Source organism: Kogia breviceps, chromosome 6, assembly GCF_026419965.1.
Source record: "Kogia breviceps isolate mKogBre1 chromosome 6, mKogBre1 haplotype 1, whole genome shotgun sequence".
Classification (NCBI taxonomy): Eukaryota; Metazoa; Chordata; class Mammalia; order Artiodactyla; family Physeteridae; genus Kogia; species Kogia breviceps.
The window spans coordinates 100,998,461-101,018,673 of NC_081315.1; the positions used below are offsets into that span (position 1 = coordinate 100,998,461).

At 35.9% G+C, this 20,213-nt stretch overlaps 1 protein-coding gene across 4 annotated transcripts in view; it reads right to left on the reverse strand.

Annotated features, from left to right (window-relative positions):
• Nucleotides 1-20,213, reverse strand: part of SLIT2 (slit guidance ligand 2) — a 404,520-nt gene that overhangs the window by 65,478 nt on the left and 318,829 nt on the right. For all 4 annotated transcript variants that reach the window (XM_067036353.1, XM_059066475.2, XM_059066473.2 and 1 more), the window contains 7 exons: nucleotides 18,378-18,544; nucleotides 17,337-17,469; nucleotides 14,093-14,161; nucleotides 11,402-11,473; nucleotides 10,846-10,917; nucleotides 8,291-8,362; nucleotides 5,363-5,526 (listed from right to left, as the gene is read on the reverse strand). In XM_067036353.1, the coding sequence (XP_066892454.1) occupies nucleotides 5,363-5,526; nucleotides 8,291-8,362; nucleotides 10,846-10,917; nucleotides 11,402-11,473; nucleotides 14,093-14,161; nucleotides 17,337-17,469; nucleotides 18,378-18,544 (749 nt within the window). The remainder of the gene's footprint in view (nucleotides 1-5,362; nucleotides 5,527-8,290; nucleotides 8,363-10,845; nucleotides 10,918-11,401; nucleotides 11,474-14,092; nucleotides 14,162-17,336; nucleotides 17,470-18,377; nucleotides 18,545-20,213) is intronic.

The window sequence follows — 20,213 nt, forward strand, 5'->3', positions numbered from 1 at the left end:
TTTTTTTTTTTTTCGGTACGCGGGCGTCTCACCGTTGTGGCCTCTCCCATTGCGGAAAACAGGCTCCGGACGCGCAGGCTCAGTGGCCGTGGCTCACGGGTCCAGCCGCTCCGCGGCATGTGGGATCTTCCTGGACCGGGGCACGAACCCGTGTCCCCTGCATCAGCAGGCGGACTATCAACCACTGCGCCACCAGGGAAGCCCTATTATTGTATTCTTAATACCTTGGAGCTGTGCCTGGTGCATAACAGGAACTCATATAATATTTGTTGAATGAAAGAGGCAATATACCACTTGTTTCCTTTAGACTGTTCACTCCTTAGCACATTTAAGTATTTAATAAATGTCTGTAAAATTAAAAGTGAACAATTTAGTAGCCTGCATAGCTAAAGCTTCCTGAATCAAGAGCAATAAAGGGAATATTGGAAATTAACAATATTCTACATTCCATGCTGACGTTTTCAATGAAAACCTGGAGAGAGCAAAACCCTTCATTTTCTGCTTGAGCATTCTAATATCATGATATTTAAAAGATGAAGACAGGACATTTGGGTTATAACAACAAGTCATGACCATCTGCTTCTCATTCAAAAATGCCTTAATCTGGGTATTAATTAAATATGCTCTGATAATCTATTTCATTCAGTTCCTTTATTTCTGTTGTACACTGAAACTATGAGATTATACTACAAAGAAAATACTCTGAAAAATGTAAGATAAAAATTATATTGAAAGAATTAATTACTCAAAATAATATTATTGTCTTTTCTTGCAGAGAAAATATTTAAGTTATATTTAAATATAGCTACATAAACATGTTTTCAAATAAAGAATATTCATCTTCCTGCTGTAATTTGAAATTACATATTTACAAAGTTTAATATTAGGAGTATGTACTTACATGATTTTCATGAATAAATAAAACACATTAAAACTGGCACAAAAGTTAATTAAAATATAAAAACCTTAAATTATAAAATATTTAAAGAAGCATAATTTTACTGCTTTCAAGCTCATAAAGCATGTAAACTCAAAAACACAGTACTCAGTAGATTTCCCAGAGTTAATTATTTTAATGAATGGATTAGAATACTCTGCCTCTACCAATCCATTTATTATGAGTAAATATTTCTAGCAAAGAATACGAGAGTGGTTCACAATATTCTGACAAATATCGAGAAATGCTGGCAAGTAACATTATGATTTTCAATGTTTGCTATCTCTCTAAAATTATGTTAAGTTATAGAAGAGCTGAGTAAATCTTAAAGTTTGCTAAGTGCAATTACACTAAATTTGTTGAGTTCTGAATGTCTACACTTCTTGCCAACTGGCCTACACCTATGCTGTCTGCTATGTAGTTTAGGATGTACCTTGAAATATGTGTGATTTGTTAATTTGATGAGTCAGTGAATATTAAATAAACTGTCACAGTTCCAGCATTTTCCTATATCACAGCTGGGTTCCTGCAGTTCCACCCACCTGTAGCTCAAGTCCTCACACTTGCCTGCTTATCCAAACAACTGGCTTAGACACTCTTGTAAGAAACCTTTCACAGCCACTCTCTGACAGGATTTCTTCATCTGAGCCCTGTAGCAACAGCACTATGCAATATGGTAGCCACTAGCTACATATGACTTTAAGTTTAAATTTAAATACAATTAAAAAAATCATTTCCGCAGTTGCGTTAGCTACATTTCAACAACCACATGTGGCTAGTGGCTACCATATTGGATAGCACAGGTATGGAACATTTCTGTCACTGCAGAAAGGTCTATCAGGCTACACTGATCCAGACCAAATCATATTTCCATTCATGCTATACTAAGAACAAAAGATACTATTAATGAAGAAAAGGTCAAATCAATTAGACAAATCTTGAATTAAACAGACATTTATGCATGTATGTATGTATGTTTGTATTCACTGGCCTTCAGGGAACATTTAACAAATTAATGTGGGGACTTCCCTGGTAGCACAGTGGTTAAGAATCCACCAGCCAATGCATGGGACGTGGGTTCAAGTCCTGGTCCGGGGAGATCCCACATGCCTCAGAGCAACTAAGCCTGTGTGCCACAACTACTGAGCCTGCGCTCTAGAGCCTGCAAGCCACAACTGCTGAAGCCTGTGCACCTAGAGCCCGTGCTCCACAACAAAAGAAACCACCGCAGTGAGAAGCCCACGCACTGCACCTAAGAGTAGCTCCTGCTTGCCGCAACTAGAGAAAAGCCCGCGCGCAGCAATGAGGACCCAACACAGCCCCAAATAAATAAATAAATTTTTAAAAAATTAAAAAAAATAAAGAAATATCTTCACGGAACTCTAAACTTTAAGAATTGAAGATAGGGCTTCCCTGGTGGCGCAGTGGTTGAGAATCCGCCTGCTGATGCAGGGGACACGGGTTCGTGCCCCGGTCTGGGAAGATCCCACATGCTGTGGAGCGGCTGGGCCCGTGAGCCATGGCCGCTGAGCCTGCACGTCCGGAGCCTGTGCTTCGCAATGGGAGAGGCCACAACAGTGAGAGGCCCGCATATCACAAAAAAAAAAAAAAAAAAAAAAAAAAGAATTGAAAATAAACACCAGCATTTTTCACAAAGTGGAGTGTGAGTATCCCTGGGTACAAAGAGTGTAACAGAATCAGTCTACAGTTGCTCAACTTGTCTATATACTCTTTCTAGAATCAATCTGCCCAATAATATGCCTACAAGTAAGTTTTTATGCCAGTTTCTCCTCCCCCATCTCCCCTTTGACAATCATCTCCACCTTACAAAAAAAATATGATATACTTCTCAGCCCACCAGAAATTTACCATGGGGCACTGCCTCAAGGAAGCATCTGAGGTTACAAAAGAATAATTTAATCCACTGGTTATTTGCAAAGGCTCTTGCAATCAATGCACATAATCCCAGAGAGGAATTTCCAATAAAATTTTAATTTCAATTTTGAATATAAATATTAGCATATTGATAAATAATTATGCGGTCGCAATCAGTGTTTCATTAAGCATTGCTGACAATTAATTCTAATAAAAATTTTAAAACTCATAGATCTTTAGTGGTAGGAAATTTTAAATATTCAAATTATATACATATTTTTGGTAGTGAAGAATGATACAGTTCTCTGAGGTAATGGGAATAGAAATTCAAGGAGAAAAATCGAAGTTTGATGAAAAAGAGCAACATAAAATATTGAGGATCTTGTTTTCTTTTCTTTTAAAATTGGCTGTGATATTTAGATTCCACCAAATACATTTAAAAGAATAATGGAAGAGTGTTGTTTTAAGATATCAATATTTACAATGCACTGTGAATTACACCTCCTGTAACCATTTATAACTATGAAAAAACATCAGATGACCACTTAAAAATGTTTGGAGGAGGGAATACAGTTTTTGAAAATTCCTTCTTTCACCAACAGAACATGGCATGCTGTCCCGCATCATATTTTTGCTGGTGTTTTGAAATGTTATAATAATAAAAATGGCAGCTAACCTATACGGAGAGTTTATTGTGTGTAAGGCAGTAAGCATGTTTTATATATATTAAATAAATGAATCCTTTTCCCCAAACTTTATTGAAAAATATTTGACAAATATAATTGTATGTACTTACAATGTATAACCTGATGATTTGATATACATATACACTGTGTAGTGATTAACAAGAGCAAGATAATATACATCCATCACCTCACAGAGTTAACTTTTGTGTGTTGGGGGGGAGAATGCTTAAGATTTACTCTCAGAAACTTTTAAGTATCCAATACATATTATTAACTATTGTCACCATGCTGTGCATTAGATCCTCAGAACTTACTGTCCTTATAACTGAAAGTTTGTACCCTTTCACCAACCTCTCCCCATTTTCTCTCTCCCGTGGCCCCTGGAAACTACCCTTCTAATCTCTGTTTCTGTGAAAACAACATTTTCTATTCTTTTTTTTTTTTTTAAGATTCCACTTATAATATCTCATCTAATCTTAAAAAACCCTTTCTGGTATGTATTATCATCACCTCTGCCTACAGACGAGGAATCTGAGCCACAGGCTGGTTAAGCTAGTAAACTAAAGTTACGTAGCTATTGAAAATTGAAGCTGGGATTTAGCCCAGGTGAAAGCAGGCTGGTCTTCATTCTGTGATTCACTGCACACTATTACTTACTTAGATATGTTTTCCCACCTACATGATCAAGTGTTGAAAACTTATCTTTTCAGGTGGGTCTGCAACTTTCTCTATGCTCCACAATACCCAAGGTTTAGTTTTACCCATAAAACAAGTTTAATAAGCATTTGCTGCTTACACATTTAGAATTTTTAAGAATTTCTCTCCTCCATCTAATAATTAAAAGTGGTCCTCTTGAAACATCAAAAATTAAGGATTATAGTAACCTTCTACCTTTTTTTTTTTAATTTTTTTTTTTATTTTGCGGTACCCGTGCCTCTCACTGTTGTGGCCTCTCCCGTTACGGAGCACAGGCTCCCGACGCGCAGGCTCAGCGGCCGTGGCTCACGGGCCCAGCCGCTCCGCGGCACGTGGGATCTTCCCGGACCGGAGCACGAACCCGTGTCCCCTGCATCGGCAGGCGGACTCTCAACCACTGCGCCACCAGGGAAGCCCTACCCTATTTTTGGTAAGAACCTTAAATCCATATAGTTGACTAGAAAAAGTGGAAAGATATACAAAACAAGTTTAATAGTGATTATCTTTTGGTATTGTCATTAATTGTTAGATTTAGATCTTTAGTTTCTTATAGTTTACATTTTCCTATTCCTTAGCTATTCTATGTTGGGCATAGATTACTTTTGTAATAAGAGAAGAATATATTTGTTACTAAGCCACTGTATAGAATTCACAAGTACATAAAACAGAGGGAAAAGAAAAGGATCCAAACAAGCAAGAAACAGCACCATCAACACAGGAAGAGTGAAGCACAGGAGGTGAGCCGGAAGGTCTGGCCTGAACACTGGGGAGGGCTCATTTCTCCTTACCTGGAATCAGGAAGCCACAGGGCCCTGGCAGCCCTAGGAGCAGGGTACACATTCAGACAAAGCAAAAGCAAAATATTTCACTTGTTAGAGGCTATAAGAGGAATTTCTAGAAATTGTGTACTCATCATTTCTCCATACATTTTAAAGAAAACTGTGTCATTTCCAATGGATTATTTCTGAGATTTATTTCAAACTAAATTCTTTCCTTGGGCTCCTCATGTAACTGCTCTGTCTTCTCCAAGTATGGGAAGAAACAGTAATTATTTATTGAAGTTTTTCAGCTCTACCCATGAAATCTAGCAGCCCATGGTTTTCTTTTTTCTTTTAAATTAATACTGTGAAGTTTTATTTACAGAAGTACAACTGGTTAAGAACTATACCTTGACATATAAATTTTTTGGAGGGAGTCGTGAGTAATAGTTTATCTGCCATTTCTCCAGGACCAGCACAGCGAGCAATTCCTGGTTCTTTGTATTCCGACTTGACCCAGTCAGATAACCACTGCATGTTACAATCACAGTAAAGAGGGTTGGCTCCAATTGCTCTGTAAAACAACACAACAAAAGCACACACACACACACACAAGTACAGAAACACCGTTATTATTTCCTAAGGGACCATAATTTATGGTGATGCTCAGTAGAAAATCCCTATAGATTTATTGATAAAAAATTTAGAAGAAAATGGAGGCACTGGGGAGTCCCCATTTTCCTGAATTATGTGCAACTGCGATTTAGTGAATTGTCACCAGTGTTAGTTAGCACTTACCTGGCTTTACAAAGTCTCCTTGTATTTCCAGACAGGTTTATACTGGGTGCAAGCGCACCCCAAATGCACATTAACACTTCCTTCATTCACCAATGATTTACTTAGAACCCAATCATTATGCCAGGTTCTGGGGACCCAAATATGAATAATACATTATTTTTAACCCCCAAAAACTCCTTCTGCAAAGGAGATTAACATAAACTCATACATACAAGTAATTTTCATTAGAAGTGGTATAGCAGAAGAATTTACAAGATAACTATGAACAGAGGGTAACTCTTCTAGGAGACTGGTGGTTTAAGAAGTCTGAGCTTTTAGATATTTAGATTCAAGTATGTGGAAAAGGTTGGAAAGGATGTTTCAGGGTAAAGGACCAGTAAAACGCAAGAAGATAAGGAAGGGCATATAATAATAAAGACACATAAAGCTAGTTCCCCACAGCTGATTTGGAACTCCATTGGACGTTTGTCCCTTTAAAGTTTTTCATTTTAGAACTTTGGTTCCTACTCACATAAGCAGTTGTAGTGACAGGAAAAGTAATCAAGATAATGCTTGATTATAAATGCTAGCTATTTATTGTATCATTATGATATACAGGAATTGTGCTAAGCCATTTATATGAATTACCTCATTTTATCCTAAATAGAAACTCCATGAGATCAACATTATTAACAACCCATTTTACAGACTAAAAAAACTGAGGCCAGAGACATTAACCAATGGATTCACAAATTTGCCAAGCTTGGGCACAAGAAGTGTATATAAAGTAGCATTTAAAAACTGATTACTTCTGATTGATAATTAACTTCAGATTAGTAATGTTTCTAGGTATATAGTCCAAGCAAAATTATTCTTTTATGAAGAGACTATCAAAATATACTTACAAAACTGTAATACTTTATATTGCAGCTGTTTTAATGCCAAACTCTAGCCAAGAATTGGAGTGAAGTAAATGTTATGCTCATATGTATGTCAGATTCAAACCTTTCTTTTAAATTAAAAATGAGGAAAATGATGTTTTTGAGTCATTTGATCTCATCTCTACTGACATTTGCTAAGTCCTTACTATGCCAGGAGAAACAGTAAAAAATGTGAATGAAGCATAGCTCTCTCTGGTCTGGGGTGTAAAACACAATTGCATAAAATGAAATACATGACAAATAGGATGCACGACAAAGAAGATTCAAATTGCTCTCCCTGTTGAGGAGGAGGGTCACATAAAGGACAATCCTACCTAGCTCAAGCAGCACCTTTCCCACGTAGCCTTTTCTGATTCATCACCCTAACACTAGCTGAACAGCCACTTCCTTCTCTAGGCGGCATTCCCTGACGCAGTGCCGCAGTCCTGCACCCCTGAGCCAGGGGTCTCATTTACATGGGATATCAGGCAAGTGACTTCCATGGAGTTTGTAGAGAAGTGGCCCTGACGTCAACTTTGAGGTCGGAGCAGAGGCTCGCACATGAAAAAATGGAGGTCTTGCCTCCAGGGACCTAGTAGTTTAATGTAATGGAAGGGATATTGACAGCAGCAGTCCCATTGACAAAAACCTACACTGATAACACAGTCCCTATAAGGGAAATTCAGATGTAGCATGATTGACTAATGGCTCCTATTCTCTGCCCATCCAGTTTTCTCAATTTTCTAAACTTCTTATCTTCTTGGGGTTTGGTAGGCTTTGAAGAGGAGGGAAAATCCAAGAAAAACATGGCAAGTAACCTCTTCTGGAGAACCAAGGGCCAACTGATACTGATATTTAAGCTGAAGCAGATAACTGTCTCCAGGTGATGCCAAACTCAGCCTGACCTAAGAAGGCTTTGGATTCTAGGGCTGTTCTCTGAACTTCCTTCCAATTTGCCAAGGTCTTAACACTACAGCTAAAAATAATGGAACAATGAAATTTAACCCAGTTGTGTGCTTTGGACCTCATTATTAAGTTGTTTTATTGTACTTCCAAGAAATATGGAGGTACAAACAGCCTGCTATGAGAGAGAATGCAAAGGAAAAAAATTTCAGCCAATATGAGGATTTGGCTGTTTCCCTCTCCCACACCATAATGTCTTAAACTTTGTCTAATTTATTTCTGCATGGTGCCATAGTCAGTGCTGAGTAATATTCGCTAAATAAATGAATCCAGTTTGAGCAAATCAGGATAGGCTTCCTTGAGGAGGTGATATTTGGGATATGACTTGGAAAAGCAGGGTTTGGGTAAACTGAATTGAAGGGCAGCTGATATTTAGAATCAGAGAACATTTAAAAAAAGGCATAGGCTAGGAAGTTGGGGAGCCATGTTTGTAAGAAGAGACATTTTTGAAAGCAAAGAGAGCTCAACTAATGGGGAGTTAGGGCCAAAAGGATAAATTAAGGCTATTTTGTAGAAGGTACCATATCTAGATTGAAAATCTTTATATCTTCTTTAAAGATAGAACAAATCACATTTTATGACGTGACAATAAAAATGGTGGCACTGGACCATTTGTTCCAAACTCACTTGCCAGGGAGAGTTTGACCCTAAATCCACATTAATGAACTAGATACTCACAGATGTGATAATGCAGAAAGATCATTGAAAGCACCTTCAGGCACAACCGAAATGTCATTTCCATGTAAAGAACTAAAAGCAAGAAAAAGCAAAATTAAATTTCCTATTATTTCAGGGAGTTCAGAAAATTCCCCATGCATATATGAGACTTTAGTTTATAACAAGCTTTTAAAATTAGTGTAGAAAAGATGGTGTATTCAATAAATAGTCTTTACACAACTGGATATCTATTTGGGGAAGCAAAAAGTTAGTTCCTTCTTCACATCATATGCATAAAGTAAATTCTAGATCGAAGAGTTAAATGTAAAAATAAAACTGAAAGTGTATTAAAATAAAATATAGATGAGCTCCTTTTTATAAATATGGGATATGGAAGCCTTTTTATTTTTTATTTTATTTATTTATTTTTATTTATTTATTTATTTATTTTTAACATCTTTATTGGAGTATAATTGTTTTACAATAGTGTGTTAGTTTTTCCTTTACAACAAACTGAATCAGTTATACATATACATATGTTCCCATATCTCTTCCCTCTTGCATCACCCTCTCTCCCACCCTCCCTATCCCACCCCTCTAGGTGGTCACAAAGCACAGAGGTGTGGAAGCCTTTTTAAAGCACTATATTCTAAACTCAGAAATCATAATGGAAAAGAGTGATAAATTTTTGACAATGTAAAATATATCCATAATATAAGATTACAAAACAATAAGGTCCTACTGCATAGCACAGGGAACTATATTCAATATCTTGTAATAAACTATAAGGGAAAAGAGTCTGAAAAAGAATATATACATATATGTATATATGTGTGTATGTGTACATATATATATATACACACACACACACATATATAACCAAATCACTTTGCTGCAACCAGAAACTAACACAACATTGTAAATCAACTATATTTCAATTAAAAAAAAAGATTACATATAAAAAACAGAATGGGAAATATCTGCAACATATGTAAGCTGTAAGGATTAATTCCTTTGTAAAAAGACCTGCAGGGCTTCCCTGATGGCGCAGTGGTTGAGAATCCGCCTGCTGATGTAGGGGACGTGGGTTCGTGCCCCGGTCCGAGAAGATCCCACATGCCGCGGAGCGGCTGGGCCCGTGAGCCATGGCCACTGAGCCTGCGCGTCCGGAGACTGTGCTCCGCAATGGGAGAGGCCACAACAGTGAGAGGCCCGCATACCGGGAAAAAAAAAAAAGACCTGCAAACTTAGAGTCAAGTACATAAAGGCAGGTATGTTAATAAGGAAAAGACAAAGTAACCATAGAAAATGGGAATTGATACAATCGGGCTCATAGAATAAGAAATACAAATGCTCAATAAACAAAATATACTCAAATGTTCTAGTAATTGGAATTGCAAATTAAAAGAGGAATGGAGGGCTTCCCTGGTGGCGCAGTGGTTGAGAATCCGCCTGCCGATGCAGGGGACACGGGTTCGTGCCCCGGTCCGGGAAGATCCCACATGCCGCAGAGCGGCTGGGCCCGTGAGCCATGGCCGCTGAGCCTGCGCGTCCGGAGCCTGTGCTCCACAACGGGAGAGGCCGCAGCAGTGAGGCCCGCATACCACAAAAAAAAAAAAAAAAAAAAAAAAAAAAAAGAGGAATGGAAAATAATGTTCCATCTGTCATATGACAAAAATGAAAGTATTAATAATACTCAATATTTACAAGAGTGCTTTGAAATAGGTACTCGGTTAAAATAGCATTGGTGGAAAATAAATTTGTAAATTGTTTGGGGGACAAGATGACTACTTTTGGTATTCTCCTAATATGCTTGACAGTAAGATGGATGTATAGTATGTTCATTCCAGCACTGTACAGAATAATGAAAATTTGGAGTCAAACCAAATGATAGTAAAGATGAGGATACTTAAATAATTTATGGCCCCTTAATTCTATGGAACCCTCTTTACCAGTTAAACAGTTGAGGAATATTACATATGATGGAATGGAAAGTCTAAAGTCTAAAGCATATTGTTAAATAAAAATAGTCAATGACAGACTAAGAAAAACCCTATTTATGGTTTTTAAGTTATACAGCTGTAGGCATACATATATCAATACATAAAAACAAACATAAAAAAGGACCAGAAGAGAACATTGAACTGTTTAACTGTCAATTCTGGGGAGAGGATTGGGATTGAGGACCACATTTTATTTCATGTACTTTAAGATAAATTTTTGTATAGTAAAAATATGTTGTGTTGCATTATATAACTTTTAATGAAATTAAAATTTCCTATATTTCTTGCAAAATTAGTTAGATCTATATAAAACTACATCTTAATATCATATATTATCAAATAAGTCACCCCAGCAACAACATGGTACAAAAGAAAAAATTATGTTGTCCAAGTAAAAGCTGTTGAGAATTGATATCGTAACATAGAATTTTCCCATTTTCACATTTTTAGTAAATCCGAATTTATATAACCCAAAATACCCCAAAATAAACAAAGCAGTTAAATCATTAAAAAGACAACCCAAAATCCAGATGCCTGAGAAAATAAGTATTTTGTTAAACATAAGATGCTTACAGTAATCGAAGAGACTTCAATCCATCGAAGGTTCTAGGAGGAATGCATCTCAAACGGTTGTAACTAAGAATTCTGAAAGCACACGTAAGCCAATTTGATTTACTCAAGTATCCCCAAATGGCCAAATGTCATTTTTTAAAATAAAGCAGTTAAGAAAAGGGTTACTTTAGCATCTTATAAATTGAGAATATTGACGCATAATATCCTTTCAATCTTTGTGCTGTTTCGCCAATACAACATATTTATTTCTAAAATACAGTCTAGAATGCTTCGTACCACTGCTGTTGCTGTTGCCTCAACTGTGTCCTTCCTAAAGTGACTTCCTCTGAAAGTCTGTCTTGAGGATCTCTCCCAAACCTGCCACAAATGCAAATTATTCTTTGTTCCTGTTATAGAACCCAACACTTTTTATACTATCTGTATTTGTTTACTGAGGTTTTTATTTGTCTGTTTCTCCCAACAGTATTAACATTCCTTGAGGGCAGAAACTCTGTCTTGTTTACCAGGAATGTCCAGTGAATTAAGGAGTTAACTTAATACCATACTTCCTACTCACAAGGTGAGGAGCTGGGTCATGTTGCTGAAGCTCTGATTAGAAAGGGTGCTTATTCGGTTGTTACTTAAGTCTCTAAAAGAGAAAAAAGAAAGAAATGGAGTCTACTGTTACCATAGGAATAGACATATTAGTGATTCTTAGAAAGAAAAGGTTCTTCTTGCTCACAGTTATAGCAGCATTGTTAGGACTCAGCTTTTATCTGAAAATAACAAAACATTGGGTAATCCTCTGGGGTAGACTGTAATGTTATTTATAATTATTCATGCCCAAGCCTGCTGAAATTAGAAGTGACCATGTGCCTTGCTTTGGCCAGTGAAGTGTGGGCACCAGCGCTGGTTTCACTTCAGAGCAGAAGCTTTAGAGCAAGCTCACTCTTCTCATATGCCTTTGCGCCCATCTCTGCAAGGCTCCTGATGTTCCACAGAGAGGCTGCACCCATTGCCTGATCCCAGGGCAAAGACACATGGAGGCCATTAACAAAAGACATATTTGATAGATGAGAAATAAACCTTTGTTCTTGAAAGTTCCATCGGTTACACGTACTTTATCTTCACTGTCACATACAAATATTCAAACTGGATAACTGAAAGAATCACTCATTTAGTTACATTACAATGCCATCATTAAAAACAACACCATAATTAAAAACTTTGCCTGTGGCAAAGTCACTGGCACCTAGATGGTCTTTAGTAAATGTCTGTTTAATAAATGATAAGTAAATGAGAGATGTGGATTTTTTATCAATGCTAAATTTATAAGTGTAATTTGTACTACAGGTTGTAATTTATATTCAGTGAACTTGATCTTATTTTTATTATATATAATATATACATGATATATATAATATGACATATAATACATATTATAAATATAATACTGTAATGTATAATGTATTTTAATATACAATAACATATATATAATAACATATTATATGTTTTGCATTTTGCTTTAGAAAAAATTAGTAAATATATACATACATTCATGCACATATATACTGACGTAATTTTTATCTAAAGCAAAATGCCAAATATATGACTAAAGGAAGATTCATGAATAAATGGAAGATTATGTATGGGTCATAAGTTTTGTTCATCTATGTCTCTGTGTGTATTTATGTTCACCATATTTTTCTGAAGCAAAATATATGAAGAAATGCAAGGTTCAGAAAAGCTGCTGAAGATTATCCACATTCCCTTATTAAAATACCAAAGTATCAGTAAAATGGACCAATGAAATTGTGAAAATGGTAGGAATGTTATAGGAGCTTTATAATCCATCTTCTTAGTTGCTGAAGTACTATGGCTAAATTTTAAAAAATAAATAAATACAAGCAGAAGTTACTTGCCTACAGTTGTATAATGAGTCACTAGTAAAACCATTTCTGGATCTATAAATTCTCATTTTTCATTTCCAAACTGGTTTTAAATAATCACATGCTGTCTCACAAATGACCCAATTCTGCTGAAGTGACCCTTGGGAAATTGCAACAATTTAATGGTTTATTTAACAGAACAAATGTATGTAATCAGTTCTTGCTGCTATTAAATAAATAACTAGAGGCAGAACAAGATATCTTAGAGGATGTTCTTTTTGCTTAATTTAATCATTTGTCATTTAAGCAGTTCTATACACTTCCTACAAAGTGTTTGGTTTTCACATACATTTAAGGAAAGCTGAAAAGGATAAACAGCCTCCATGTGCTTAGGGTAAAGTTCACAATGAGAAACATAACATTTTCTGCTACCTAGGTTTCTAGAATTCACTAATTAGGAACAAACACCCTTTTTTCTAGGAACACTGGAAATATAAGACAGCATATTTACTCTAAAATCAGATAGATGTAAAGATAAAGTATTTCCCTTTATATCCACTATCGTTGCTGGTTTTTTTGTTTTGTGACAAGTTTTATCCATTACCAACAAGGATACTCTAAGTGTGACACTATACTTAGTAAGATTATATCTTTTTAAAAATATAGTGTGCATAACTAGATTGAAATGAAATGTTTGTATGTTTAAATATAATCTTGTATTTACAACTTAAAGATTGTAAAAAATTGTTTACATAATGAAAGAGAGATGCTACTTTAGGAGGAAATCAAACCAAACTGGTGAAAACAATTCAATGTTTTGACGTTTATACTCAGAATATCAGTATCTTTGTCAAGTTTACGTAAATACTATATGAGTAAACATGGATTTTATAAAATAAATTTTAATACTGGAAGCCCATATGTTAATTCATAGTGTATTAAACAAGAAAATCAAGCCTAATAAACTATATTTATAATATAGTCTCAGTAAAGCTATTACTATCTACTCTGTTTTATTTAAAGTCAAGAATAAAAACATTGTTTTCCATTTTTCTTTCCTTGGATTGTCATAAAAATAGCTCATATTCATCTTCAACAGAAGTATGCAACTTACTGCCTTTCTATAATTCTCTGATACTTAGACTTCATTGTATTTGTACTTTGAATAGAGGAGGACCTTTTTCTAAGATGCACCATTGCCTGATTGATATTCAATGAAAATGTAGCTAGTGATCCAGAACCACAGTGAGCAAGAAGGGAAGCATCTAACTGAAGAGGATTTGTATTATCTGAAAGGTTCACTAAATCTTCTGCTCCTTGCTATCCCCTTTTTCATGAAACAAAATAAGAAGTCAAAGACAGAAAAATACATTACTCACATAAGTGTTAAATGCTTGTAGTTAGAGAGTTCCTTAGGAACCAGTGTAAACTGGTTTCCATCCAGATACCTGAAAGCAAAGAAACAATATTATTTTTTTAAAAAGTAACGATAGTGAATCCTCAAATCGTTGAACAATATTTCACTCTCAATTGAAGCAAGGAAACACTTGGAAATTTCAGCTTTAAGATGTCATGTTCCCAGCTAGGACTGCTATTTAAGAGAAGTAAAAAACCACAGTTGTCCAATCCAGTAGAATTCTTTTGTGGATTACTTAGGCTAAGTTATAAAACCACGGAGAGACTGGTGAGTCCGGTTCTTTGCGGTTCATCTAAGAAGGCAAGGCATGTATCCAACCATTTGTGTGTCAGCAAGAAGGGTCATTCAATCACCTATATTTTAAGTCAGTCTTCAGTTCATTTGTGTTTATGTGGAAACAACACCATGAAATGCATTCACTACTGGCAGGAAGTTGCTACCAGCAGTAAGACCAATCTTCGCTTGCCTTACTTTGTATCAACACACTTAGTAAATAACAAGGGATGATTCAAAGGATATATTTGGGAATTTGAATGTAATTAGATTTCAGTTAAAAAAAATCTTAAAAACAGTTCTACCCTTGTACATCTGCTTGGTGATATTAATTTTAGAAGGTTTCATAGAAAATCACAACATTTATCAAGTGCATAAGTACAGCACAGTAACAATACAGTAATAAGCAAATAACCACATATAAGTAAAATTTCCCTTTCTAATTAGAGTCAGCAGAATGATCAGAAAATAAAGTCTTTGGGCTAACAGTCAAGACACAGAAGTAAATGAATGCTTAAAGGTATATCCATGATGTCACAAAAAGAAAAATAATTTCATCTCTTCCCAAGGATGTTCTTTCCCAGAATGTAGACGGTTGGGTAAAAATGTTTTTCAGCAACTTGGGCCATCTGGTTAGAGATGTGCCCACAAACAATTCTGCCACCTTGGCCATGTTGCCCACCCTGTCCCAGGGCTGTGGCCTATCTCCAGATCCGAGGTTGAGGTTCGTATTTTTACTGGATATAGAAGTAGCTGAGAAACTGCCTAAGATAGCAATCTATTTCAAATACTTCAAAATGAAAAAAGTTATATAAAAGGCACAAGTTACCAAAATATGTAATGAATATGTGATTAAGAGTCAGGCTTTTTATGACTTCTTATGCCTATTCAAATTTTCTGACTTTATGTTTCAACTTCTCTCCCCTCTTTCTTTTCTCTAGCTAAGCATTTCTCGGTACCACTAGAGGGAAGCATAATCCCAGGTACTTCAGCACTTTTCCTTTACTCTAAAAAGCATCCTAACACAAAGCTAAAAAGGTTCAGAATGTGCACTATGAATGCTTACAAGTAAAACAATCTAAGAGGGAAACTATATGGAACTGATTAAAAATAATGGATACCATTTGTTCAAAACTGTCCACCACTACATACTTATATTTGCCAAATTCTTTAATAATTTAATATAATATGCACATGGACATTTTCTAATACATGCATATATGTTACTAGAGAGCGAGATCCTGCTGACTTGGTATGCTTCTAAGAATAAGCTCTTGGGGGGGTAAAGCTAGAATTCACAGGAGATGAGTTAATGCCTTCCTCATCTCTAAAATGTATTTTCTTTAAAAAAGGAATTACTTTTTAATAATTTGTAGAGGAATAGATTGAAGGCTCAACTATCTGACAGAAGAAACACATAGACGGCATAGACAAATGAATCAAGCAGGTTCTCAGAGGTAATTTAACAAGGAAATTAAAAGACATTTAAAATTATTTGATGGGAATTAGGTAAAAGGACAAAGGCATGGGTCAGTTAAAATGGTAGAAGGAGGGATTTAGCATCAAAGGTGATCTAAATGTTATGCTGGTTATTATGTCCTTGGCTGGGGTGTTGTTATAGTCAGTATTTTGCATATAGAATACTCTATAGGCACCTATCTTCCCAACACTGGATGGAGGGTAATCTTATGAAATAAATACATATCAAAATAAGAATTAAGAATTTAATCACACACACACATAAAGCAGTGCTTACAGTTAACTAACAACTGTGACTGGTAACAAAAGAGAGAAACTGAGCCCTTTACAACAGTTCAGCTTCAAGAGGGAAGGTCACACACTTTTTCTCAAAGTATCAAATCAGGACCAAATTAGAATTCACAGAACTGCACATGATTTGAATATAAGTTCCTTGATAACTGAAGTGACATCTTCTTGAACATCATTGCCTATGTTCCAGGTTGCCAAAATTCTACCAAATCTGCTCATTTGCAATACTTGTACATTTGTGCATGAATTACAGGTAAACATCTGCATGAATTACATTTTTGATACGTGGTTTCACACAGAAAAAAATAAACAGAGGCAAAATGACTCAATCGCATGTCAATCGCATATGTCAATCGCATATGTCAATCGCATGTCAATCAAGCATTTGTCCGTGGTTCTTCGTATACAGATAAAGGAATGAAATGGAGCCTGCATGCACCAATGTTAAAGCAGCTAATGCTTAGGTTTATTCCATTCCACATATAAAGCATAAGGCAGCTAAGGAAGTGTGCGTGGTGCTTAGTATCTTTATATGTCTATATTGGCTATGTAATTTGTAAATATCAGTTCTGAAAATGTTAGGGATAATTGGCTCCATGCCCTTTATGATCTAAGGGACTCTGATTCAAGTCCAAAGGGCAGTATCTCCTTTTAAGGGTAAAGATTATGTCAGCTCCTTCCACACCCCATGTATTTATGTATCCCCTGTGTGAGATATTCTCCAAGGGGACACATGGTAAAGAATAATCAATCATATGAAACATCCCAGTCACCGTAGATAAACTAAATACATAGCATTTCTCAAGGTGCATTTGATGGAACATGAGCATTGCGAGATACTCCATGAGAAAAGGGCTATGGAGACAACCAAGTATGGGAACTACCTTAGAGTTTACCTTGGAGCTCACACTGTCCATTAGCATAATAAAGGGTCTGAGAAATCCTACGGTGAAAAACAAAGAGAAACACACAACCAGCCTTTCCCAAGGGGACCTGAACTAGTTTTTATATTATTTGCTTAGGGTTTTCCATGATACTAATTAATGGCCCACAGAATGAATGTAATTTGCAAACAAGACTCAAAAGAGTTTTGTTTGGTCTCCATTTCCCTTGGTGTGTGAAATATTAATCCTTCAGGAAAGGGAAAGACAAGCTCTACTTACAATTCAGTGACATCTCTTGGAATACCTTTGGGCAAGACCTTCAAGGCTTTGTTGCTACATCGGACCACCGTGTCCAAGCAGGTACACTCCATAGGACAGCGAGAGAGTGGGGAACAACTATTGTCATCATTTCCTAAATTGCCAAAAGAAATACAAGAAAACCCAGATTTGTGGCTTTGAAGATGCTAGAAGGGATTTTATGCCTTTAGCTTAACAAACACAAGAGTCTTCAGCCATATGATGACTTATGTATAGGACATTAAGTATTTACAAATCGACACCATACATTCTGTGCAGGTCTCTTTTCAGACTGCCTAGGGCAGAATTCCAGAAAACAATTCACAGTTTGTATTATCAATATGATTATAATGTTGTGTTCTTTGTTCAGTTGTTTATACAAATTATACTTTTAATTAGAATATGTAAACTGAGTTATGTTGAAATTGAAAAGAGACAGACATGAAGAGACATAAAGGGACAGATTCGTTTTACATGGTTAGTAAAAAGTATATGGGCCCCTAATTTGAAAATATACAGCTCAAATTAGCTCCTCATTTATTGCCAACAATTATAGAACCTATGTTCTACCTACATTACAGGGCTATTATGAGAATTAAATGTGATGATATACAGAGAGTACTAAAAAGTGAAAACTATTATTCTTGTTAGGTTTACTAGAATTTCTATTTTATGAGTCAACTGCTTTTATCATTGGTAGTTAAATGGTAGTTACTAAAAGAGATGCTTAGAATAGTAAAGAAAAACAAAAATGAAGCTATTTAAATAGTATCAACCACAAGTTGGAAATTAGAAAATCTTCTGAAACATTCAGAAACACAAACCAAGTAGAGCTAGATGTGAGAGTACAGTCTGAGCAAGTAAGTGCCCTGTTGCTAAAACAAAACAACAAAAACAAAGCAAAAAAATGCATAATAACTATTCATTGCCTGAACTATGATGTACTGTCTAATTATGCCCCACAGCATCAGAACAATCACCAGAGAGTGTCTGGTGGTCAAAGACCTGGCCAGGCTTTCTTACCATCATCACAAGTGAAGTCTTGAATGGCAACATCCTGGATGGGGATTTCTTTGAGGAAGTAGGGTTTCTGACATCGAGGATTTCCCGTTACAATTCTTTTCTTCCTGAGCCATTCTCCCAACCAAGCCAGGTAGCAGTTACAATTAAAAGGATTGGCCAAGAGGTTTCTAAGCGCCACATGCAAACAATGCAGAGCTCAGTTTAGAGGTTCGTTTTCTGACTTCTCAAAACCCCATGCTACCATTTTCCCATACTGTATCTGTTGGAATGATTCCTTCTTAGTCTTTGTATTCACCCCACCCCCAATTCATGTTCAATCACACACAACATATGGGATGCGTTCTTTGACTGAAATATCTATGTTTGGAACTTAAAAAATAAGAACAATATTTTCATATAAGAATGCTTCAAATAATTTCATATGAAAAATAAAGTGAAGGTGGCAATTCAGGGTTTAGGCAATGAATCCTGATAGGTATCTCATTTAGAGATAATTTAAACTTGTCAGAGATCTGACTTACTGTCAAACTTGCCTACACTGATAATGCAGTAATTTAATATAAAGATGAAGGCTGATTACCTTATATTATTGAGTTTAACCTGACAACAGCTATTTCATTAATTTGTCATTTCAAGATTTCCATCTCTTATTTGCTCCAGAGAATAGGTTTCCCATCTGAACTGACAGCTGAGTTGATTAAATGCCAGTTATAAAAATGAACTTACTTCTACAAATCTCAATACTTTTGGCATCTCACCACTTCAGCACAAACCTATTGACAATCCCATTATTTATAAACATGCCATCTTTAATATGCACAAATTAGTCACTTGATGGAAAATGTCACATTTTATGTGGAAAGAGGATTAAGTATCTTACTGATGGATGGATGCTTCCCTCAAATTATTTCTTCAGGGACTTGAGCTATGTTGAACATGATTTTTTTCCTTCTAACTACCTTTTCAGTTAAATTAGTATTTTTAGATGCCACCATTACCAGGAAGCCATATCAGTTATAAGGTTTATCATTTCAAACACTGCTTTTTAAATACTGATATACAAGGGGCCTGAAACACTTGGAAAGTTTGTTTGTTTTCTGACACTTTCAGAGTTCTATCTGTAGACCTAAAAATATTCTTTATTCTCCAACTGTCTACATAAAATGTGCTCTTGGATAGGCTCAGCCTATTTCTTTAATATCTTCTTTTTAACATCTTTATTGGAGTATAATTGCTTTACAGTGGTGTGTTAGTTTCTGCTTTATAACAAAGTGGATCAGTTATACATATACATATGTTCCCATATCTCTTCCCTCTTGCGTCTCCCTCCCTCCCACCCTCCCTATCCCACCCCTCTAGGTGGTCACAAACCACTGAGCTGATCTCCCTGTGCTATGTGGCTGCTTCCCACTAGCTATCTATTTTATGTTTGGTAGTGTATATATGTCTATGCCACTCTCTCACTTTGTCACAGCTTACCCTTCCCCCTCCCCATATCCTCAAGTCCATTCTCTAGTAGGTCTGTGTCTTTATTCCCGTCTTACCCCTAGCTTCTTCATGACCTTTTTTTTTTCTTAGATTCCATATATATGTGTTAGCATATGGTATCTGTCTTTCTCTTTCTGACTTACTTCACTCTGTCTTCTTAATATCACAGTAAATGCCCTCTGATGAGCTTTTATTGTTGGTCTGGTCATCCTAATATATCTCTTGTCATTGTGAATGATCTTTTTGAGTACAGTTTGTTGGCAATAACCCTATCAACTCTGTTTTTATAATACTTATATTGTGAAGACTCCAATGTGAGAGCACTGGGAAAAACAAATCTACATTTCT